The sequence below is a fragment of the Mustela nigripes genome, chromosome 9, assembly GCF_022355385.1.
Source record: "Mustela nigripes isolate SB6536 chromosome 9, MUSNIG.SB6536, whole genome shotgun sequence".
Taxonomy (NCBI): Eukaryota; Metazoa; Chordata; class Mammalia; order Carnivora; family Mustelidae; genus Mustela; species Mustela nigripes.
In genome coordinates, this window is record NC_081565.1 from 52,385,263 (window position 1) to 52,411,729 (window position 26,467).

The 26,467-nt window shown below is 37.4% G+C and overlaps 1 protein-coding gene across 1 annotated transcript in view; it reads right to left on the reverse strand.

The window, feature by feature from the left end:
- Window positions 1-26,467, reverse strand: part of CCDC171 (coiled-coil domain containing 171) — a 299,561-nt gene that overhangs the window by 251,743 nt on the left and 21,351 nt on the right. The window contains exons 4-5 of the mRNA XM_059411602.1: window positions 17,399-17,573; window positions 11,927-12,117 (exon numbers count right to left, since the gene is read on the reverse strand). Of these exons, the coding sequence (XP_059267585.1) occupies window positions 11,927-12,117; window positions 17,399-17,573 (366 nt within the window). The remainder of the gene's footprint in view (window positions 1-11,926; window positions 12,118-17,398; window positions 17,574-26,467) is intronic.

The window sequence follows — 26,467 nt, forward strand, 5'->3', positions numbered from 1 at the left end:
CCCCAGGCTGAATGCAAAGATTACTTAAAAATAAAATTTAAAAAAAATAATTATGTGAGTTTTACAATTTTAGAGCTCTGGTTAACACATGTTACGGTTCAAAATGTATAAAACATTCTATAACGTTATGCTAGTTCAATTGACCTCTGAGGGTATTTACATAGTGCTGTAGTCCAAATGCCATTTATAATGTTTTCCCTGCTCGTTAACATTTTTAAATATTTTGTAATACAGATGTACATTGCTCCTTTGTGTGAGGAGAAGTGATTAGCTTGAATGCCTGATAATGGCCCTTAAGAGGTTTTTATGTGAGCTCTTGGTACTTTAACTATGGTTATAGTTCTTCGAGTTGCATCCACTAGATGGCTGTGTTTCATTTCTTTCAGTTTTCAAGTTTTCAAATCTTTGCTGTATTATTGGAAGGAAGATATCATCAGGCAGTGTTCTACTGAAATCTCTCAATCTTTTCCAACTAAACTCAGAAATCAGAGTTGAACGTTATGAAAGTTCAAACAGGAAGTTAACACGCATATCCATGTATTTTCCACAGGTCAGTGTTTACATTCATCGTTCCCACTTAGGTCTCTGAGACAAGCTCCCTTCTTACCTTCCTTCACCAGCACAATCTTATTCCGGGACAGACAAGCACATACGGATCCAAAATGGTTTCAAGTACTGCCAGCCATTCAAAAGGTATCATCAGAAGATCTGAGAATGTCCCAAGCACCAAATACAATTCTCTATAAAAGACTCTAATTTGGACAGCACTGGACAGTACCGTCCACAGTCAAAGGATGAAGAACAAAACCTCATGTAATTCCTTCTCTCCATACCCCCTCACTCGTGAGATTACCACTATGTAGCTGACTATCCATGAACTCTTGTAAATTACTGTTTATTCATTTAAAAATATACATAGTACTTTGTGTGGATGATAGAAAGTTAGAGATGATGTGGCAGTCAAGAGGGCATATAATTTATTTTAATTTTAAAAAAAGATTTTATTTAATTATTTGCAGATAGAGGGAGAGAGCACAAGCAGGGGGAGCAGCAGAGGGAGAAGTAGGCTCTGTAACCTTGTCAATTTAGCATCAAGATTTATCAGTTTGATATGTTATCAAAATTTTTCCATTCTAGGGGCACCTGGGTGGCTCAGTGGGTTAAGCCACTGCTTTCAGCTCAGGTCATGAACTCAGGGTCCTGGGATCAAGCCCCACATCGGCCTCTCTGCTCAGCAGGGAGCCTGCTTCCCTCTCTCTCTCTCTCTGCCTCTCTGCCTACTTGTGATCTCTCTCTCTGTCAAATAAACAAATAAATAAAAAATTTTTAAAAATAAAATAAGTTTTCCATTCTAAGGGACACCTGGATGGCACAGTTGGCTGTGCATCTAACTCTTGGTTTCAGCTGGGGTTGTGGTCTTGGGATCAGCCCCATGTTGGGCTCCAGGCTTGGTGCAGGGTCTGGTTGGGATTTTCCCTCCCTCTCCCTCTGTCCCTCCCACTCATGCGCACTCTCTGTCAAATAAAAAAATAAAATATTTAAAAAAAAAACAGAGAGAGAGAGAATAAACCTTCAAAATATCTTCAGAGAACAGAAGCAATTTCAGAATGGCAAAGTAAGGACTGCCAAAAATTCTTCCCTCCATAAAAGCAGCACGAACACTGGCAAAGAAAAAAAAAAAAAGAAGCCGAAATCATTTTTATGACTGGAAATTAACCATAGGCTTGCAATAATCTTATCAATAAGCACTTATTCAAGAAAATCAGCTGAATCTCTGTAAGAATGGTGAGCTTTGTAGCATTTTAGCTTGCCCCAAATCCATGCCCCTTTCCACCAGCTCCTAATAGCCTTGAAAATCAGTATTCTCAATACAATAGCCAAGATATGACAACCTAAGTGTCCATTAACAGATGAATGGTAAACAAAATATTACACACCCGCACACACATATACATAGAGGAATATTATTAGGCCATAAAAAGGAAGGAAATCCTGCCATCTGTGACAACACTGATGCATCCTGAGGGCATTAAGCTAAGCAAAATAAATCAGAGAGGAAAAGGTAAAAACTGTGTAATCTCACTGACACGTGGAATCGAAAGGAACCAAACTCACAGAAACAGAGATCAGACTGGTGACTGCCAGAGCTGGAGGGCGGGGAATGGGAGAAATAAGTGAAGGCAGTCAAAAGCTATAAGATAGTAAATTCTGGGATGTTAAGTACAAGCTGGCGACTTTAGTTAACAATAAATACTGTATTGTATATTTGGAAGTTGCTAAGGGAAAAAAATCTTTAAAGTTTTCATCTCAAGGAAAAAACATGTGTAACTATGTGACAAGAAAGAGCCTACTATAAGGAAAGTATAGTCCAAGAACAAGCAAGAGCACGGGAAAGTTAATAACCCAAAAGAAGAAATGAAAATTCAGTAGAAAAGTTACAACATGAAATTGAAGAAATCTCTCAGGAAACAGAACAAAAATATAAAAGGATGGAAAACAGAAGAAATTAAGGATGGCAACTTTATGCCAAACTGACCTTAAAATCCAACCCAATTCCAATCAAAATTTCACCAAGTTTGGGTGGAATACTACAAACTAAACCCAAACTTATATGGAAGATTAAAAGGTTAAGAATAACTCTCCTCTCCCATTAAAAAACAAATATTAAAAAGATGGGGGGACTGGGAAGTGTGCCTAGATGGCTCAGTCGTTAGGCAGCTGCCTTCAGCTGGGGTCATGATCCCAGGGTCCTGGGATTGAGCCGCATCAGGCTGCCTGCTCAGCAGGAGGTCTACTTCTCCCTCTCCCGCTCTCCCTGCTTGTGTTCTCTCTCTCACTGTGTCTCTGTCAAATAAATAAGTAAAATCTGTTAAAAGAAAAAAAAAAGAATATGGAGAGGGGAACTTGTCTTGGCAGATACCAAGACTACCTCTGATTCATAAATAGACAAGTGAAACAGAACACAGCACTCAGAAACCAAACCCTAGATGGAAAGGAACTTGACAGATGAGAGAACAACACTATAAATCAGTGAGTGGTGACAAAACAGACAGTTGAATAACTGATATGGGGCATTTGGTTATTCTTTGGAAAAAATTAAATAAAATTAGACCTTCCCATACTATGTATAGAAAAAATGCATACTCTCTTTATGACTTTAGGTTACTGAAGACATAAAAACACTATTAATAAAGAAAAAGACCAATAAATTCAACTATACTAACATTTAGAACTGTGCATCAAATACAACATAATTGTCTCCACATTTATCCTGGGGATATAATGAGGCAAGGTTTAGCAACCAAATAGATTAAAAACTCCTATAAATCAATAAAAATATACAAACAATCCAAAAGGAAAAAGAGAAAACTTATAAACTGGCAGTTCACAAAAGAAGAAACATGAATGACCAATAACTATAACATGCTCAATGTCAGGGAAAGAAATTTAAGCAAGAATGAGAAACAATTTCACACACTTCCTATTGCAAAGGAAACTAGACCTGAAAAATACCAAATATTCAAGAGACTGTAGGGAAGAGGAACTCTTCTTTTGAATTGGTACAACCACATGGGAGAACAACTTGGCATATATTTTTCCTCCAAGTAATTGCATATACACAAACTATATACCCACATAAACAAAAATATTTGATATTTGTGAAAGCATGGTATGTGATAATTAAAAGCTGGGAAGAATTTAAATCTCAATCGATGCAGAAATGGAAATTAATTGTCAGATATGCATAGGATAAAATGCTACATATCAAGTTAAATTGAATGAAACAAAGCCAGTTTATTAATTTGGATAATTCTCAAAAACACAAGTGAGAACAACAAGCTGGACAAAGATTCATACCTTGCAATAATCTATGTATATTTTTAAAACACAAAAAATAACAAAATAATTGGATACACTGTCAACGTATACAGACAGAATACTAAACACTAACTTCAGAATACTGGTATCTTTTGTGAATAGGGTGATGGTGGGATAATGAAGTAATTCAGAATAGTCAGTCTTAATAATGTAACAATTTATTGCTTGTCTGTTTTTAATTCTGAAACAGATACAACAAACATGATCTTGATGGTAAATATTAGTATTTAGTGATATGGTATGTTATGCTGGGTACTGGTTATATTAACCCCTGCTATTTTTTGTATGTTGAAATATTCATTTTAAGTTTATGGTTTTATCAACACAATCCAAGACTGGGGTGCTTTATAAATAACATACAAGAAAATTCCAAAAGAGTTATAAAATAGTTCATGCAGTTATATATCAAGAATAACTTCTCTCCTTGAAAATAAAGGTTTAGAAATTTTGTCACAGAATTTATTTTGTAATAAAACAAAAAGCTACCGGGATCCTGACAGTGAAAAAGTTAAATATGATGTGTGTGGGTGTGTAACACAATCATTATTGTAAGGACAATAGAAATTGAAGGAGTTTTTCTTTTATCCACTAGAGGGAGGTGTTGAACTTAAAATATTTTAAAATGAGGCTTTGAACTGACTTTTACCATCACAGGAAACCACATTGCGCTACTAGAAAATAAACTTGCTTTCTGTCCACAGGTTTCAGAAATATAGCCCCCAAACTATAATTTTTTATATGTACTCACATAAACAACATTTCTCAGACTCCAAAATACAGTTTTTAGGTCTGAAGAATTACAAAAGTATGGTTAGAAACCTATCAGAGCTAAAGTAGTCCTCCTCCCTACCTCACAAAATATATCAATTTAGCTAGTTACCACCCCAACCTAATACATGCTTATCTCCTGAAATCCCCCAAGCCAGCACAGTTCTACAAAAAGAAATAGTGTTTGCAGCCACAAAGTGTAAAATGGTTCTAACTTTGTGCGGTACCAATAATGATGAATCCATAAGCTTGCACATTAAGCAGTGATACGTTTAGGCATTTACACAGTTCAATCACTTGTCCTACAGCTCAAAGATATGGCCAGGAATGTTAGTGAATCGTTTCTTCCGTTTTGTTTGGGGTTTTTGTTGTTGTGGTTTCTCTTTTTTAAAGTAAGCTCGGGGTGCTTGGGTGGCTCAGTTGGTTAAATGTCTACCTTTGGATCAGGTTATGATCCTGGGGTCCAAGGATACAGCCCTGCATCAGGTTTCCTGCTCAGTAGGGAATCGGCTTCTCCCTCTCTCTCTGCACTTCCCCCTGCTAGTGCTTGCTCTCTCTCCCTCTCATGCTCTCTGTCTCTCTCTCTCTCTCAAATAAATAAATAAAATCTTTTTAAGAATTTATAAAGTAAGCTCTATGCCCAACACGGGGCATGAACCCACAACCCCAAGGCCAAGAATCACATGCCCTATGACTGAGCCAGACAGGCACCCCAAATCTCGATTAGAGCAAAAAATTTTTGAAGGAAATAAAATGTCTTTCAATAAGGGATTCCTCAATACATATTGGGAATGTCCATATGGCAGAAAACCATGCAAATCCTACAAGAATAATACAAGGATGTCAAAAGATGAACACCAAACACACCAAGAAATAGGATTCCATTTATGTAATACAGTGATAAATGTTTATATCCCCTTAGATAAGGAGTGGGATTCGAGGCGGAGTCATAGGACCTTCACTTTTGCAAGTTTCTCTAAATGAGGGCATTTTTTACAGTGAGCACAATATATAGTCATTTTATGAACTGACTATAAAGCTATTTCCTGATTGGAAACAAGGCAGTATACCCAGCGCCTGAGTCACTGTCTATGCCGCTCGCTTACACAGGGCACAAGTGGGCAGTTTCCTAGGTAACTGCAAAGAAATGCTCCTTGCCGCTCTAGACCATTTCACGCAAACTTCTGAAATACTTCCTTCCCAGTGGAGCTTCCTCCAAGCTGTCCCTAGATCGTAACTGTGTCTATGGGGTCATTCTTCCACACCTTGCCCTCCACTCCCTAACATCTGACCTACTAATGCCTAAGCCTGCCCTGATGCCTTCTTTACTGCGTCCCCACTCTCCCTCCTCTTCAGTGTATGTTATTTTCAGTCTACATTCCTCATGAGTTTTGCCATTAAAGACTCTGCCATCCCTTTATCACTAGACACTTAAACTGAATTTAGTCGATGAAGGAGGAAATGATCATTTTATTCCCTGGTTGAGTTCTAGAATTTGGGAAACAAATACGAAAAAATATACATCTTCTAAATGCTCTCAATCCTACTGATAAATTATACGTTGAAGGAGCGCCTGGATGACTCAGTTGGTTAAGCATCTGTCTTCAGCTCAGGTCGGGTCAGGTCATGATCCTGGAGTCCTGGAATCAAGCCCCATGTGGGGCTCCCTGCTCAGTGGGGAGACTGCTTCTCCTTCTTCCTCTGCTCCTCCCTTCCCCTCTGCCCCCCACCAAGCTAATGCTCTCTGCGTCAAATAAATGAATTAAGTCTTAAAAACAAAAGCAAGTAAGCATCCTCAAAATTCCCATTGCTAGAGCAGGAATGAAGAAAAAATAAATAAAAACATAACAAACAGTCATTTTAAGTTAAAAATTTAATAAGCAGAGATAAAAATAAGAATATGTGTTTCAAAATCAATATAAATACTTTGTTTTTAAATTAAATTGGCTTTGATTTGTTTTGAAATTTCAAATAGTGTTAAAGGAAGACATGGAGTTTTTATGTTTATCAGAAGAGGACATGCATTTTTTAAAAAATGAGAAATACTTTTTTAAAATGAGGTAAATGCACTAGAGTTCCCATTAATATTCCAGAGAAGTACACCTCTATTTAGCTTTTCAATTACTAGGAAAGAAAAGAGACATGGCATAAAATTAAGATTTTTTTTTAATAGTGGGACTGAATTCTAAAGCCCAGATGAAAGAAATACTACACCTGCTTTGTCTGTTAAAGATGGGATTTCACTTAGGAGGTTTTTTTTTTTTTTTTTTTAAACGTATTTTAAAAGCTGAATTCCCTTAGAGAGTTACACAAAGAGAACACTATACTATACTAACATCTAATTATACGATGGAAACCTAAACCCATCAATAGCCAACAGAGAAGAGAATTTCAATCTATCCCTCAACTTATTTAAAATAAGACTTCTAAAAAGTACAAATAGTTTCTTAAACTTGCTTTAAAAAGGAAAAACAGTTTTATTTTGTTAATGTTAAAAGGACAGGAAATTGAGAGACTGAGCTCTGAACATTTCAGTGATACAATACAATAAAATGTATCTTACACTAATATTATACTATTTGTTAACTAATTGGAATTTAAATAAAAACTTTAAAAAATTATCTTACAAAAGGTCAGAGTAACTAAGGAGTATATTCCCTATTCCTTCCCATACATAATAATTAAAGCCTGATACCAGGGTGCCGGGCTGGCTTGGTCGGGGGAGCATAAGACTCAATCCCAGGGTTGTGAGTTCGAGCCCCATGTTGGGTGTAGAGATAACTTTAAAAAAAAATAAAATAAAATCTTAAAAAAAAAAAAAGACTGACACTTTATTCCTTTAGTACTTCATAATATAAAGTCACATACATTTCATCTAAGGTTTATAGAATTGCCCAAGAAACTGCATCTAAAATCACTTCACTCCCACATTTAAATATAAAGGCTTCTGAATCATATTTTACAAGTTTAGGGCTTCTGACTATTGGCACTGGAGATTTCTGAGTGTTCAGAAATGAAGAGGTTATTTTCATTTACTTATGTTTACTTGTTTGTTTCAGGTAGACTTTAAAACAATTATCAACAACAGTTCAAGTGTCAGCCATTCTGTGATGATTTCCCCAATCTCCCAGGCACTTAATTTCTCTTTCATGACCCCATAGCATTCTGTTCAAACTTTTATTATATTCCAATTTCTCTCTTTACATGTCTCTCTGTTTTAAGATCTTCAAGGATCTTAATCAATTTTATATCCTCAGCACCCACAGCAGAAACGCAGTCTGTACAAGGAAGGAAGGAAGGAAGAAGGGAGGGGAAAGAGGAAAGAAGAAAGGAAAGAATACAAATTACAAACAGACTCTAAGAGTACCAAGAGGTCTAAAGAATGACTATAGTATCTTTCCAGATTCTACAAATGGAGTGACTGGTAAGAAAACAACATCCAAGACCAAGGGTTTGGCAAAGCTGTGGATTTGTTGGTATTTTGAATACTTACATATATAACTAATTCAATATTTCCACTGTCGCTCTTAAAGAAATAAGGTGGCTCTTATTCTCTGCATGTTTTGGGCTGCCTTTGTCTTGCAGAGTGGTTTCTAACATAAAACTACTCCAAAATTCATTTTAGATGGATATTCTTCATTCTGTGAAGAATGTGTACCTTGGTGTGCCTATAGTCTACAAAGACTGTATTTCAATTTGTTGTTTTATACAGAGAAAATATCTTATCACCAAATAAGTAATAGAAGAAATTATGGAAATTTATTTTAAATTTTAAGTTAAGTTGGTCAGTGAATTAACAGTTTAAATTTCTCTTCTCTTTCTTTCAAAATAATTTACATGTAATCTCCTAAAAAAAATGCACAATACACCAAAATGAGAATCTGGTGACTGGTAGTCTCTTCCCACATTAATTACTCAGACTATGATCTGAGTAAATCATAAATCTCCATCTGCTCATCTACAATGGGGGTTGGGTATAATCAGTTATTTTCCAACCAGACTATTTGAAGGCTTGGGGATTCTGTGTGATAGGGAAAAGGAGTAAATAGAACACGATTAAGAATTTGCTCTTCTTGGGATGCCTGGGTGGCTCAGTCGTTAAGCAGCTGGGTTTTGCCCAGGTCATGATCTCTGGGGTCCGGGGATAGAGCTCCTTGCTCAGCAGGGAACCTGCTTCTCTCTCTCCCTCTGCCTGCTGCTCCCCCTACTTATGCTCTCTTTCTCTCTCTCTCTCTTTCTGTCAAATAAATAAATAAATAATCTTTAAAATAAAAAAAGAATTTGTTCTTCTTAAGGGAGAAAAAAACAACAAGACGAAGGCAGAGAGGGAGACAAACCATAAGAGACTCTTAATCATACTAAACAAACTGAAGGTTGCTGGAGGGGAGGGGTGGAGGGATGGGGTAACTGGGTTACTGACATTAAGGAGGGCACATGATGTGATGAGCACTGGGTGTTATATAAGACTGATGAATCACTGATCTCTACCTCTGAAACTAATAATACGTCATACATTAATTCAATTTAAATAAAAAGCTTTTTTAAAATTTGCTCTTCTTAAAAAAAGTTGAAGGGCGCCTGGGTGGCTCAGTGGGTTAAGCCGCTGCCTTCGGCTCAGGTCATGATCTCAGGGTCCTGGGATCGAGTCCCGCATCGGGCTCTCTGCTCAGTGGGGAGCCTGCTTCCTCCTCTCTCTGTCTGCCTCTCTGCCTACTTGTGATCTCTCTCTGTCAAATAAATAAATAAAATCTTTTAAAAAAAAAAAGTTGAAAAATCACTATGCTATATTAATTTATAAGCATCCTTTAATATCTAAAAGCCAATCATTCTATTTCTTTATGCTATTTAAAGGTTGTGAACAGTTTCATATTTTAAACTGGAAAAATAAAATACCAAATGTATATATGTCTCAAAAATCACATAATTTATGCAACAGAAGTCACCCAACTCTAATTCAGATAGTCTGCTCATAAGAGTTGCCCATATTGTCATGTAACCCCAAATGAAACATGGCCTTCGACAGATCAAAGATTAGGAATCATTTCTGTGTTGAGTAAACTAGCCAATTATTGCACTAATGTAGTATTTAATATCATAAGCATTTAAAAGACATATTTAAGGAACTAAATTATTATTTTTTAAATACCTGTACTATAAATTGTAACTCTCTTCTTTCTGCTTCCCATTGTTCTGCTTGTAATCTAAACTCCTCCAGTGCTGTCTCCCTGATATGAGACTCCATCTCATTCTTCTCCTGCTGATGTTTTTCCAATGCTTCCTTTATACGAATAAAATCTTGCTTTACTATTTGATCAATGAAAGTCGTCTTTCTTCCTTCATCCCCAATTCAAGTGTACCAAGGGTTCTCCTTACCTATAGCTAAAACTCATTATATTTATGTTAAAATCATTAATAGAACTATAATATATTTTGATCATTGAAATGTAGATTATATGTAATCTATATGTACATCTCTATGTAAAGTAGATAATATGGGAAGTTCTAATTACCTATGAACAAATATGTAATTTACATATAAAACTCACAGAGTACACTGTATTGACCAAAAGTGGTAAGAAAGGTATTTCATGCAACAAATCAGGATAAGGAAACACTAAAATGTTAAACATCTTAAAAATCAAAAAATTTTTAAGGTTTGGGCTATGACTAATTTCTTGTTCTGCAGATAATACTCACAAAAGACTTTTCTTCTTGGGTTTTCCTAGTTGTACTACATTTATAAGATTTAACTTGGTTAAAGCAAGAAGCCCCATTTAAAACTAATTTCCCATTGACACAAGGAGAAAGACTATGTGGTTGATATGAGAAGGAGGGAAAGCCTTCAGTGTCCATATAAACAGTAGCTAGGATCTGCATTATGAACATTACCCTTACAACTTTCACTAATGGAAAGTCTTCACAAAGGCGTTGAGCTTTTCCCCCTTCAGGGAAAATGCCTATTGAACCCTATTCCCCTACTTAGTCTGTGCAGATCAGCTCAAAGCCAGTAGCATAAAATCAAGCAGAGTTCTCTTATCAAGCAGCTCAGCCAGATCACAGGAAGATTTTATAACTTGAGGTGCAGGCTGATTGACTGACTGTAAGGAATGCCACTGCCATTATATGCTTCTCTTCCGGTAGCTCTAGACATTTACATGGGGAAGGTGATACACAGCCGCCCAGGAACTTGGAGCACCTGGAGCCACCTAAACTACCCCCATTCAGATGGGGGAAACCCTTGCACTAACACTAAAGGACCTGGGAGCATAACACTAAAGGAAGAGACAAACTGTGTCTGAAATGGAGGAAATCAGAAGATCTGCTGACAATGCCATGGAACATTGTACTGAAACTTTCACATTTAGGAAATGCTTGTGTAAACTTACCTCTAATAAAGATTCGTTTCTCTAGAGTTCTGAAAACCCATATACACCAGCAATAAATAAAAGCGTTTCTATCATTTTTTTTTTTATTTAAACTGGTGCTTCAGAAAAAATGACAAATATAAGCAATTCAAAATCTATCTTTTAAGGGGTTGGCAACTTCAAGTTAAACCATACTTTTACTTTAGAAAGATAAAGAAAAAAAGAACAAAAAATAGTAAAGTAAATAGCTCAAATAATTTCAGTAAAGGGTCATCAAACATTTTTCATGTCTTATCTATATAGAATGTACTCTACATAGATAATGAAGTCCATATCAGATATATAATTTTTAATATTTATTGTATATTGAGACCAAAATCGAATGCCCACATTTCTAAAATTCCAAATTTTCATACTGCTAAACTTAAAGGACAAGAGGTTCTCATTTTCTGATACTTTCACATAAGTGAGTTCTTCTAGTTTGACCAGAGATATCAACCTCTTTTTCACCAAAGAAAACAGCATACATATTAATATATTGCTAAAGCATATTACAAAAGAGACCCACAAAAATGCCCCTGAAAGGAAAGAAGAGAGGGAGTGAAGGAGGGTGGGTAGGAAGAAATCAGATTTTCTTTGATTTCTGGTAGATATTTTCCTTTCCAGGCATAAGTTCAAATAATGTGTAACACATCTCAATGAATCTAAAAAAATTATTTCATAAAAATAATTTACCTGGTGGATGGCTCAGTCGGTCCTGGGATGGAGCCCCACGTCCAGCTCCACACTCAGCAGGGAGTCCACTTGAGATTCTCTCTCACCCTCTGCCCCTCCCCCAGCTCATGTGCACGCCCATGTGCTCTCTCTCACTCTCTCTCTGATATAAATAAATCTTTTAAAAAATAATAATTTACCTGTACAGTTTTCTCTAGTCTGCTTTTTTCTTTCATAAGTAAATCATATTCTCGATTGCAACTTTGAATTATATTGTCTCTTTCCTCCAAATCATGTTCAAATCTTCTGCATTCTTCTTTCCACTTCAGCTGGGAAGTCTGGAATGCTTTCTCCATCTCATTTGCCTTTCCTTGAAGTTCTGTGTTCTGAGCTATTAAAAATATTAAAGAATAATAGGTATGCCTATAACCACAAATTAAATCCCTAGGAATTCAAACACCTAGGCACTGGAGTTGATTCCATTTACAGCATGATCTCTGAACAAAACATTTAACCACTTCACACCAGTCAACTCAGAAAAACTCACGACAAGCCATTCTCTAATTTCCCAATCTCTTCTTCCCCTCCAGACGTAGGTGATTTTGCATGAAATGGTAGGATATCTTCCCAAACCCATGTTTGGGTGCACCTCTATGACCAACTGCAATTCTACTACATTTCTTCTATTCAAGAAAATAAATCAAACGTTGTGTGTTTTTTTTAAACTGTGGTCTATAGGACTACTTTTGTAAAATACTTAATAGATTAAAAATTTTGATATTTGGCTATTGGCAAGAAATTAGTTGTGACACAGTTACACATGAGGCTATCACAAAACTGAGGTTGGGAGCCACTGGTCCAGCCCTCAGAACTCCAGCTATTGAGTCCACCGAGATTAGGCTCAACTCACCTCTCATCCTAGTATTACACCGACATTAACTAACACCTCTCAACTCAGTACAGCTGCTGCTCTACCTCAACATCTAGAAAAGAAGCAATGGAACCCTTTATGGGTCTGGCTCCCTCACCTACCACCTGACTAAACCTCTCTGACTCTCTAACCTTTAGTTGGAATAAAATGTCTCCTACTTAAGCTGTTGTGAAGATAAAATGAGGAAATACACACAAACACACTTGTTAAACAAACCAAAATAGAAAAAAATTTTTAAAAGCCACAGTTCGTAGTATTATTTTTAAGTTATATTAAAGTAAATTAAAACCACAATGTGATACCACCTCACACCAGTCAAAAATGGCTAAAATTAACAAGTCAGTAAACAACAGATGTTGGTGAGGATGAGGAGAAAGGGGAACCCTCTTACACTGTTGGTGGGAATGCAAGTTGGTGCAGCAACTCTGGAAAACAGCACGGAGGTTCCTCAAAAAGTTGAAAATAGAGCTACCCTATGACCCAGCAATTGCACTACTGGGTATTTATCCAAAGGACACAAATATAGTGATTCAAAGGGGCACATGCACCTCAATGTCTATAGCAGCAATGTTCACAATAGCCAAACTACGCAAAGAGCTCAGATGTCCATCAACAGATGATGGATAAAGATGATGTGGCATATATATATACATATACGCATGTATATATGTATACATAATAATACATATATATATACATATATATGTATATATACACATATATATACACATATATACATATATATATACATATATATATATATATACACACAATGGAATATTGCTCAGCCATCAAAAAGAATGAAATATTGCCATTTGCAACCTAGAGGGTACTATGTTAAGTGAAATAAGTCAGTCAGAGAAAGACAAATATATTATCTCACTCACAGGTGGAATTTAAGAAACAGAACAGAGGAACATGGGGAAGGGAGGAAAAAATAAAAAAGGACAAAATCAGAGAGGGAGACAAACCATAAGACATTCTTAAGTCTAGGAAACAAACTGAGGTTCAGCAGAGGGGAGGTAGCTGGGGGATGGGGTAACTGGATGACAGACACCAAGGAGAGCACTTGCGATGAGCACTGGGTGTTACATGCAACTGATGCTTCACTAGACTCTTCCTCTGAAACTAAAATAAACAAACAAACAATGTTTGTGTTTCAAACTGATCTAAGTTCAAAAGGTTCAATCGTCAAAGGTATAAGAGGCACAAAAAGTCTCCCCTAGGGGCACCTGGGTGGCTCAGCTGGTTAAGCAACTGCCTTCAGCTCAGGTCAGGATCCTGGGATGGAGTCCCACATCAGGCTCCCTGCTCAGCAGGGAGTCTGTTTCTCCTGCTAACCTCTCTCTTATTCTCTCTCTCAAATAAATAAATAAAATCTTTAAAAAAAAAAAAAAGTCTCCCCTAATTCAGCTGCTCTCTCGACATGACATTATTCCATGGTCTAGCATCCCAGATTGTAGGCAAGAAATTTAAAGCCATTTCATTCCTGTTCATTTACATATGGCCTATTTTTCTTTTGTGTCTTTTCTCTTTGAAAAGCTTTAGGAGATCTTCACTTTGTCTCTATTTTTCTGAAACTGCATAATGCTTTGCCCTCAGGTGGGTCTATTTCTTGTCCTGGTGGTGAATATTCAATGGGCCCTTTCAATCTGGCAACTCGTAACCTTCAGTTCTGAGAAGACTTCCTACATAATTTCATAGAGGATTTATCCCTCCCTGTTTTGTCTCTTATCTCTTATTTCAATATTACCTATTATTCAAATTGACCCTCAAATGTTCTTGCCTTTTCCTTCCTGTTTCTCTACCTCTGCTTTTTTTACTCTAATTGCTGGGATATTTCTTCCATTTTCATCTCCCAATGCTTCTATTGATATTTTTCATTCCTGATTTCATATTTTTAATTTCTAAGAGCGTCCCTTTTTTTTTTATAGCAAATGATTCTTGCTTCATGGATAAAATATATTCTCTTTCAACTCTGTAGATATTAATGCTCCTTGTTTGTTAAATCTTCTTTTCCCCTGCAGTTTTTGATTCTTCCAAATTATTATTTTTTTCTCTCCATTTTAGAGAGAAAGCATCTGGTAATTCTTAGTTCTCTTCTCTCAATTAAAGTAACTGTAAAGGTGACACACTCATATAGCCAACGCTAGATTCTGAAAGTGAGGATATAGGGCTTGATAACTGTCGTCCTGCACTGGAGAATATGGTTGGGCCATTTATTAGGAAACTCCCAACCTTGGTATCATTAGGTTTTTCCTCTTGGTTTGGTCCAATGATCTATAGAAGAGTCTTTTAAGCTCCCACATGGAGTATAGAAATCTGGGTGCTAGCTTTTGGAGAAACCAATAGAAAAAGGAGACTGGAAGGAATAGTTTCTCAATATTCGGCATTGACTATGCTATCGTCCTGTTTTTGCTAGTCTGGAGACTCTGTATTGTATCATCTCCAGAGATTAAGCCACCCAACTCCCAGCTCCCTCTAGAAAGTGAGAGCAATCCCTGAGTACACTGCTCTTGGGAAGGAGATCTAAGAACCTAACTGCCTCTAAAGCAAAGAGCTTTTCATTTAACCTCCTTTATTTTACCTACTACTGCTATTCCAATTCCTAATTCCAGAGGTATCTGATGCTTCCAGTTCACAAACATTTTGACTATCTAACAAGTTGTCTCCCAACTATTTATTTAAAAGAAATTAGGTTTTTTTACAAAGTAGTTAAACCATTTACTCTCCCACTTACAAAGTAGAAGAGTTCTAGTTGCTCTACATCCTTACCAACATTTGGTATTGACAGTCTTCCCAATTAGCACCACCTAATGCATATGTAATAAACAGTCACTGTGGCTTTAATTTCTGTTTCTCTGAAGACAAGTGAGATTAAGTATTTTTCAGCTCGTTAATGGCTATTCTCTCTTCCTCTATAAAATGTCTGTTGAAATCATTTGACTTTGGGAAATAACTTCCCATCTTCCCTGGACTTCAACCTCCTCATAATTAAATCAAAGTCATTAACTTGTATATTTAGTGCCTTTCAATTTTTATAAGTTCCAGGTAGTGTTGTGGTTATTAAATGCCAGAGGTAATCAAAAATACTTTTTTTTTTTTTAAAGATTTATTTATTTATTTGACAGAGAGAGATCACAAGTAAGCAGAGAGGCAGGCAGAGAGAGAGAGAGGAGGAAGTAGGCTCCCCGCCGAGCAGAGAGCCCGATGTGGGACTCGATCCCAGGACCCTGAGATCATGACCTGAGCCGAAGGCAGCGGCTTAACCCACTGAGCCACCCAGGCGCCCCTCAAAAATACTTTTGACCAGTGGAAATAACCCAAGACAACTGGCCACAGCTCGGCCCAGAACCTTACAATAATTCCAAGTTAACATTCATTTAATCCCATGTAACCACAAAGAACTTTCATTTTTTTCACTTCATCCTTAAAGCAGCCTAGGGTAAGTGGTAAAACCAGGATCTAAATCTAAATCTTCTGAATTCATGTTCGATATTCTCTTAATTAAAACCTGCTGCATACAGGAATGGTCACAGCAGCATCGGGGCGCCTGGCTGGCTTGTCAGTGAAGCATGTAATTCTTGATCTCAGGGTTGTGAATTTGAGCTTTACATTGGGTATACAGATTACTTAAAAGTAAAAACTTTAAAAAAAGGAATGTTCATAGCAACATTATTCTTAATAACCAAAAACTGGATATTACCCAAGTGCCCATTAACAGAAATTGATAAATTTATGTGATACGTCATTCAGTGTAATACTAAGTATCAGTACAAAGTTCATACAACGATATAGATGAACTCACACATGCAATGTCGAAGGAAAGAAGCCAGACATAAAAGAGTACATATTATATGATTCTGTTTAATATGAAGTACAAAAAAGAGGCACAATTTATCCACACTATTAAAAATCAGAATAGTAGTTATCCATGTGGAAAGACTTCCAGAAATGTTCCATTCCATGATCTGGGTGCTTCTTATGAGTTATACACTTATATTAGGCACATTTCATTACATATATTCTACTTTTTTAAGATTTTATTCATTTATTTGACAGAGAGAAAGAGAGAACAAGTAGAAGGAGTGGCAGCCAGGGGGAGAAACAGGCTCCCTGCTCAGCGGGGAGCCTGACCTAGGACTTGATCTCAGGACCACAGGATCATGACCTGAGCGGAAGGCAGATGCTTAATCAACTGAGCCACCCAGGTACCCACATACATTATATTCAAATAAAAAGATTTTTAAGTGCTCATATGCTACATAACAGAGAGCTTTTGAGGATTCCACTTTGCTAGGCACCACTCTTTTACCCCGTGGTTCCCAAACCTAGCCAATCAACAAAATACCTGCAGTCCTTCTTGAACATATAGACTGTCTCAAGCTAGAAATTCTAATTCAGAAAACATGTGACAGGGGGCCTGTGAATGGTTTTGTTTTGTTTTGTTTTAAATCTCATGTGATTCTGCTGATTGATTATTCAGAGAACGACTACTCTATAAAATGATTAAGAGAATTTTGAACTCCTTTTTCCCATACATGCACAACATACAAAAATGAATGTGAAGAAGGTGAATGTTCACATGAGTGCTAGAAGACTTTATACACACCTGGTGAAGTCTGTCCATCAAAGGCCCACCTCTGCCCCTATGTGGTGAACACACACAACAATGAGCAATGTTACAGCTATGCAATAAAGTTAAAACCCTAAACACGGGAAAAAAATAGAGTAGTCTTACCACAGAGTTTTTCTTGGATCCTATGTGCTTCAGCTAGCTTTTCTTCAGCAGCCCGTCTCCCAAGACCAGCTTCCTTTCTAGCAACAGCCAGGTCATATTCCAGACTTTGTCGCAATGCCTCTCCTTTTTCCACCTCGGATCGCAGCTTGGCAATCTGGCTTTCATAGCTTGCCAGCTAAAAATAGATTCCGAGATCATGAACCAATATTAAAATATGGCACCAAGATAATGAGATTGTGCACCCAAACATTTAAATGTCTTAGAGAAATATGTTTCTCTAATATTGATAAGACAAGAATTCATGAATTCATAATTTTCTAGAAGACTGGAAAAGAAGGACTATAGCTTTACCAAATGACACTCAGTTTTCTAATTTTAGAGAATCCACTAGAGAAAAAAAAACAAAAAAATGCTTTTACGAGCCTATAAAAATAAGGAGAAACTACAAGTTGTTTTTTTCTTTTTAAGTAGGCTCAGTGTGGGGCTTGAATTCATGATCCCAAGATTAAGAGTCACATGCTCTACCGACTGAGCCTGCCAGGCGTCCCTTAAAAATCGCAAGTTTTAGGGGTGCCTAGGGGGCTCAGTCATTAAGTGTCTGCCTTTGGCTCAGGTCATGATCCCAGGGACCTGGGATCGAGCCCCACATTGGGCTCACTGCTCAGCAAGAAGCCTTCTTCTCCCTCTCCCACTCCCCCTGCTTGTGTTCCTGCTCTCACTGTCTCTCTGTTAAATAAATACATAAAATCTTTTTTTAAAAATTTATTTAAAAATTGCAAGTTTTAATTAGAAATAATCATGCCTAAGAAGTGAAAAATTATACATAGTAAGTACTTTAAAATTCATTCTTCCCTCTCTGCTTCCTATTCCTTAAATGAAGTCAAGAAGCAAACTGCATGAAAGCATAGTTGGTAAGTACCGTCTACATTATTTCTCTTGATTATGACATTACTGACAGAGCATGAACTAATAAAAGTGCCAATTTTGCAGGGATTTTAATGAACTAATATCTAATTTATCTAATATTGAGACAACTAGATACTTAATAACTAGGTCTAATTTATCTAACAACCTTCCATGAGTAGTAGGACATAAGATAAGTCAAAGTCAGAACTAAATGATTTTATAAAGTCCATTCCCACTCCAAAATTCTATGATCTAATCAACAATTCATTAAATAATATTAAACACTCCTATGTATCAAGTACAGTGAAAGATATAAAAACAAACATTACAGAGCCCCTGACATCAAGTAATGAAATTCTGTAGAAAGGCACATAGGATGTTTATAAAAGAGGTGAAAATGTTACAATAGTTCAAAGAAAAGCAAACTCATTTATTGCTGGTGGTCAAGAAAGAGATGGTGGGTGAGAAAAAATGCTAGAAAGGCATCATGCAGGAAAGCACTGAGCTACTGTACCAGACTAGAAAAAGATGGTCCCATTATCAGATAAGAAAAAAGAATGTCAAAAGAGCAACATCAGAAATTACCATAAGTAGCTGTTAACATATGGAGTGTAGCAGAGTTACACATTTTGTACGTATAAAGAATAAAAAGTAGTAATTTTTATTTTAAAAAATATTAGCAAAGTCTTCTAAATACTTATGTTTACAAAATAAGAATTTACAAATATCTTTTAATAGTAAAGGAAAAAATCATAGAATCTTAATTATATACTCAAGATAACTCACTTTGTTTCAGAATCACTCTATCCCTCCCTGCCCACCATCTCCCCGCATCATAAGACTAACATTGTTTAACATTTGAACATTCCCAGTTGTGCCAGGCATTCACCTGTTTGCCCCTAAACCCCCTCCCTATTCTCCTACAGCGATGCTCTGTATTGTAGGAACTACATTTCCCAGGTTCCCTTGACAACTGGCCTCTCAGGTCTGGCCAATAGGAGGCACTTGTGGTATACTTAGAAGGGCAGAAGCAGTGAACCCAGGGTAGTTCTCCTGCTCCAATATCTACCTTCAGCAAAGTCCCTGTCTTCCCTGTTGCTTCGCATTCTCCTGGATAGTCCCCCCTGTTAATCAATAAAGGCCTCTTCGCAGGTAGAAATGCGATAATTTTGCAATGACCCATGGCATACAGTGGGATCACAACTATTTATATTTTCATGTACAGTTTAGAATAAAATGCAGTTGAGGACAAGTCATGGGGAGATGAAGTAGCAACTGCGCTTAACCATTAGGGCAGCATTGTTTATTTCAAGACCCATAGGGTAGGAAGGCCAAATGCGACTATGTTAGAGAACTTACAAAAACAAAACAATAGGTGGCTCAGTCAGGTAAGCACCTGCCTTTGGCTCAAGTCATGATACCAGGACATCCCAGGATTGAGCCCCACATCAAGCTCCCTGCTTAGCGGTGAGTCTGCTTTTCCCTTTGTTCCTCACCCTGCCCTCTCTCTCAAATAAATAATAAAATCTTAAAAACAAAATGATAATCTTAGAGCTTTAGAATCTCCGTTCAAAACAGTCAGAAAAGGGGCGCCTGGGTGGCTCAGTGGGTTAAAGCCTCTGCCTTCGGCTCAGGTCATGGTCTCAGGGTCCTGAGATCGAGCCCCGCATCGGGCTCTCTGCTCAGCGGGGAGCCTGCTTCCTCCTCTCTCTCTCTGCCTGCCTCTCTGCCTACTTGTAATCTCTGCCTTTCAAATGAATAAATAAAATCTTTAAAAAAAAAAAAAAAAAACAGTCAGAAAGCCAGAGTTTCCATGTTGACTTTAAAAGAATCTCTTATTTCTTATAGCTCTGTGGCTGACAAGGCTTTAAAGACCACACAGAAAATCTAATTATGGGGACTGCAGAATTACATTACAAGTTGAATGAAGAGTCTCACTAAGTTTCTAATGTTAAGATAGTACGTATCGGGGGCACCTAGGTGGCTGAGTGGGTTAAGCCTCTGCCTTCAGCTTGGGTCATGATCTCAGGGTCCTGGGATGGAGCCCCGAGTTGGGGCTCGGCGGAGAGTCTGCTTCCCCCTCTCTCTCTGCCTGCCTCTCTGCCTACTTGTGATCTGTCTGTCAAATAAATAAATAAAATCTTAAAAAAAAAATAGTGTGTATCCATTGGGCACTAAGAAGGAAGGTAGAAGATGGGATGAGGGCTTTTGGAATTAGACAAACCTGAAAATTATAAATTTCCAAATCCCCTCTAAACATCCTTTACCAACAAAAGCAGTTTCCCCTCCCTGTCTGAGATAATTAGCCTTCCCTTGCTTAAAGACTTACTAATGAGCACGCCTGAAACAGCTGCATTGCAAAAGAATTTGCAAGCACACGTCCACCACTCTTTGTCACCATAGATAAATTCAGATCTCAGTATGCCATAGGAGGAGACATGCATATCCTGGCCCAGGAGAAAATAGCTTATGTAGCAAAAGAAATGCAAGATCTTGCTAATCTTGTCTTAGCAGTAACCTGCAGAACATACATGGGATTGGTTTGGATTTAATAATCCATTCTAACAGTTTTCTAGGATGGATAACTCCCCAATTTCAATCAAAATAATGGAATTCCAGAGTGATGAAATCCAAGTGTTGGCAATTAACTTGAGCCTCCGAAATATGAAGTCTTAACCTTTCTATCATTGTAACCTTCACTTGGACCATCACTAAGAATAAGAACTGCAGCTGCTTTTGGCATCTCTGTTATATGCATATATTACTGACTTTTTTGGCTCCTCCCCTCTGGCCTCATATGAAAAATATTGGAAATAGCAACTTTTCAATTAAATTCATGAGGTACCAAATTATAAAGACCCGATAGTGAGGATATGTATCATCGGTGAGATGGATACAACAAATAAGCCTTTGTGCCCCATTTTGGCAAGGGTGGGAGCATCTTTGTATAGAGGATAATTGAATTGCAACCTGCTACATTACTCAAAAAAAAGATATTACTGTGTAGGAGTTATATAGCAGCACAGGGGTGATAAAAAGTGTGGACAATCATTTTCCTATTTGATCTCTGTTCCATTTCCCCAACACACTTAATCTGCTCTACTCTGTTATACAATTCCCATGCTCCACTGCCCAATGGCTCGACTTCTAGTGGTGTCTCTGGCAGGAACTGCATCTCCTTTAAGGTCCAACCCCCCGCCCCCCAGCATCCCAACACTGAACAGCCCTTACCATGGCTCTACCTCCCCCAAACAGCCCCAACTTCAGGACTCTGGTCACATCTTCTCTTCCCATTGGCCCACTGGCCTATAGGCAGTGGTGGCTTCCTGCTGTTACTAATCTCCGGGTGACCTCACCATTCTCTATTCATCTTCCAATACTTGTACAACTAATTCCCTCTATTAAGGTCCCTCTTCTTGCCTGATTGGACCATATCTGATTTCTTGAGCTACCCACACAGCTGTTAGGAACCTATCCTCTGTTCTTGTGGTTGCTTTCTTACTTATGCATTCATTACAGCAGCAGCAGCAAAATGGGATTTCCCTCCTTGAAAACATGACTGCCTTCTTTAACATCTTTATGTTCAACCAGCTATCTTCAAAGCTCCTCTCTGTGGCACTCTTCATGTCCCCTACAACATACCTCAGCCTTTCATAGAAAGGTTTTTCACAATTTTATGGCATGATCCTCCTTGCAATCTCACAAAGCCTTCTCAGAATAATGTGATTAAATGCATAAACAATTTAAAAAATCAAAGTATAAAAACAAATATATCAGACAAAAGCAAATCTGTGATACCATAATGTACTTCTTTAATAACCCACTGAATAACAAGCTCTACATACAGTCTCATAACCAGTGTAATTTCAAGGTCGTGACAGGTAAAAACAATATTTTGAAACCTGCAATAACAGAATTGTGTATCTGTGATTTCTAGTGAATACAAGGTCAAATATGCTGCCAATTCTATTACAAAGCTGTCATCATCAAGACACTATGGTACTGGCACAAAAACAAACACACAGATCAATGGAACAGAATACAAAGCCCAGAAATAGACTCTCAACTCTATGGTCAACTAATCTTCGACAACTAATCTTCAACCATTCTTCCATTGGAAAGAATGTCCAATGGAAAAAAGACAGTCTCTTCAACAAATGGTGTTGGGAAAATTGGGACAGCCACATGCAGAAAAATGAAACTGGACCATTTCCTTACACCACATACAAAAATAGACTCAAAATGGATGAAAAACCTCAATGTAAGACAAGAATCCATCAAAATCCTTGAGGAGAAAACACAGGCAGCAACCTCTTCAACCTCAGCCACAGCAACTTCTTCCTAGAAACATCGCCAAAGGCAAGGGAAGCAAGGGCAAAAACGAACTACTGGGACTTCATCAAGATCAAAAGCTTTGCACACAGCAAAGGAAACAGTTAACAAAACCAAAAGACAATGGACAGAATGGGAGAAGATATCTGTAAATGACTTATCAGATAAAGGTCTAGTATCCAAAATCTATAAAGAACTTATCAAACTCAACAGCCAAAGAATAAATAATCCAATCAAGAAATGGGCAGAGGACATGAACAGACATTTCTGCAAAGAAGACATCCAGATGTCCAACAGACACATGAAAAAGTGCTCCACATCACTCAGCATCAGGAAAATACAAATCAAAACCACTGTGTGATACCACCTCACACCAGTCAGAATGGCTCAAATTAACAAGTCAGGAAATGACAGATGCTGGAGAGGATGCAGAGAAAGGGGGACCCTCCTACACTGTTGGTGGGAATGTAAGCTGGTACAACCACTCTGGAATACAGCATGGAGGTTCCTCAGAAAGTTGAAAATAGAGCTTACCCTACAACCCAGCAATCACACTACTGGGTATTTACCCTGAAGATACAAATGTAGTAATCTGAAGGGGCACGTGCACCTGAATGTTTGTAGTAGCAATGTCCACAATAGCCGAACTATGGAACGAACCTAGATGTCCATCAACAGATGAATGGATAAAGAAGATTTGGTGTATATATACAATGGAATACTATGCAGCCATCGAAAGAAATGAAATCTTGGAACTAGAGGGTTATTATGCTGAGCAGAAAAAAGTCCATCAGAGAAAGACAGTTATCATGTGATCTCCCTGATATGAGGAAGTTGAGAGGCAATGTAGGGGTTTGGGGTAGAAAAGGAATAAAGGAAACAAGATGGGATTGGGAGGGAGACAAACTATAAGAGACTCTTAATCTCACAAAACAAACAGGGTTGCTGGGGGGAGAGGGAGAAGGTGGTTGGGTTATGGACATTGGGGAAGGTATGTGCTATGGTGAGTGCTATGAAGTGTGTAACCTGACAATTCACAGACTTGTACCCCTGGGGCTAATAATGCAATATATGTTAATTTTAAAAAAATTTTTTAATTAAAAAAAAAAGAGAGTACTACTAATACTAGAATGGCTTATTAAAGGAGGACCAACTAGGTTAAGGCTTTCATAACTGAAAGAAATGCTTAATGACTTAGAGGTTAGTAAACATAAACTGTAATTTTTCCACATCTAAGTATATGGATTCCTTGGTGTCTCCGTTTCTAAGGATTCCATCTTAAGAACCCTTACTCTTAAAAGGACTGGGTAGATCAGTCAAACAATGTCTTCTGCTTGGTCCTAGGTCTCCAGTACCCTTTGACTAAAGAAAGTTATATGGCTCTTCTTTATCCTCTTCCATCCCCATTTCTCTAGGAGATCTCCCTGCTCTATCATCACTGTCTGGGCCATGGAGATATCTGAATAAAGCGGCTCTGTCCAATTTCACACATGTCCCAAAATAGACATCCCTACTACCATGTCCTATTTCACACATCTCTTTTTCACACATGTTCTGATGATTCTAACAAAAGCTGTAACACTGAAGATCCAGTGGCACTGTCACTCCCAATCATCCGCATCAGTGCAACTTCATCTCACCTAGAAGCAGTGAGCCTTACAAGCAACTCCTCTCTCCATATCCTCTGCCTACTAATTAATCTCAAAAGTAATCCACTATTTTTAAACCTATCAAAGAAAACTGAGGCTCAGAAAAATTAAATAATTTATCCAAGAACCCGTAACAATAATATTCCTAGAGATTTAAGGATATTTATTTTATTTTCTTTTTCATTGAGATATAACTGACATATTAGTTTCTGGTGCCCATCACGATTTCATATTTTGTATATATTGCAAAATGATCAACACAACAAGTCTAGCGAACATCTGTCACCATACATAATTATAAATTTTTTCTTGTGATGAGAGCTTTTAAGATCTACTCTCTTAGCAACTTTTAAATACACGATACTATTAACTCTAATCACCATTCTGTATATTACAATCCCATGACTTGTTTATTTTATAATTGGAAGTTTATACCTTTTGACCCCCTTCACCCATTTTGCCCATCCCCTACCCCCAAACTCTGACAACCATCAATTTGTTCTGTATATCTATGAGCTTGGTTTTTTGGTTTTTGTTTTTAGATTCCACGTATGAGATCATACTGCATTTGTCTTTCTCTGTCTGACTTATTTCACTTAGCCTAATGCCCTCAAAGCCCATCCATGTTGTCACAGATGGCAAGATTTCATTCTTTGTTATGCTGAATAATAGTCCGTTGAATGCCTGTTGTGTGTGTATACATACACACTATATTTTCTGTATCTATTCATCCACCAATGGATAAAGATCTTATTTTTCTTTAAGATTTTATTTTTAAGAAATTTCTACACCCGACATGGGCCTCGAACTCACAACTCAGCAATCAAGAGTCACATGCTCTACTGACTGAGACAGCCAGGGACCCCAGACTTTAAAGATATTTTATGCCAATCACCAGTAGGATGTGTTTAAGCATTAGAAGTATTTAATAAAGCAAATACATGGCCTTAGTTTTTAGAAAACTTCATTCTTCTCTCCCCTGCTTTATAATGGACACATTTACAGATTATATGACTAAAAAATTAGTACATAATACAAATATAATCATCAAAACAAATAACTGAAACAATAAGAATGAACAGTAACATGAAACTGGAGTTGAGCTGATAACGGCCTATTGCAAGAAAACTATTATTCCTTTTTTTTTTTTAAGATTTTATTTATTTATTTGACAAAGAGAGAGACACACAGAGAGAGAGAGAGAGAGAGAGATAGAAAGAAAACAAGCAGAGAAGCAGGGGGAGCAAGGGGGAGAAGCAGGCTCTCCGCCGAGGCGGGAGCCCAATGCAGGGCTCAATCCCAGGATCCTGAGATCATGACCTGAGCTGAAGGCAGATGCTTAACAACTGAGCCACTCAAGCGCCCCAAGAAAATTATCATTCTCCCCTAAAATAATGTCCTGTTTTGATCAAAACATTTGATCAAACAAGAGAGAAGAATGTGGTCTAAGAACTCTGATGGCACCTGCAAATATTTGTGAAAGAATATAAATAAATGATTATTACAATACAATTATTCCCAACTAAAATGCATATTTGGTTTTAAAAAATAAGTTTTAGAGATTATAAACAATTAACATACATTTAACAACATTACTTTCTATTCACTATGTAATATTATAATGTCAATTAAAGCAATTACTACAATTACCCTTTAAAATTACTTCAACTGCCACTAAAAGAACAAATAAAACAGTCACATATTCACTGCTGTCTATTTTAATCAGAAGCTCCTGTTCCTTAGACTCTGAAAAAAGTCATTTTTTTATTCCATGCACTGCCACTGAGGACCTACTGTGTGCCAAGAAGAACTGTGAGAGAGACAGGGACAAAGCATGATCAGTGCTTTCAGCTCTCAGGACGCTTAGAGGCTAATAAGAGCAGGGAAGCATGAAAAAAATGTTTTGGCTCTAAAGCACCTGTAACAGCACCACATTATAGCAGAGCAAAGGAGTCATTTGCTGCACCTAGGGGGACTTTAAAAGTTTTCCTGACAGGACAGCATCAGAATTCAGCAAAAAAAGGAAGGAAACAACACTGTTTATACTTAAATGTCAATAAATTATGGCCACTATTATAGAACACAGGCACTTTATAAATATTATTTCCCTTAATTATCACAACAACCCTTTGGGACAAGCATTTCACAGTGGGAAAACAATGAGGTACAGGATAAACAACTA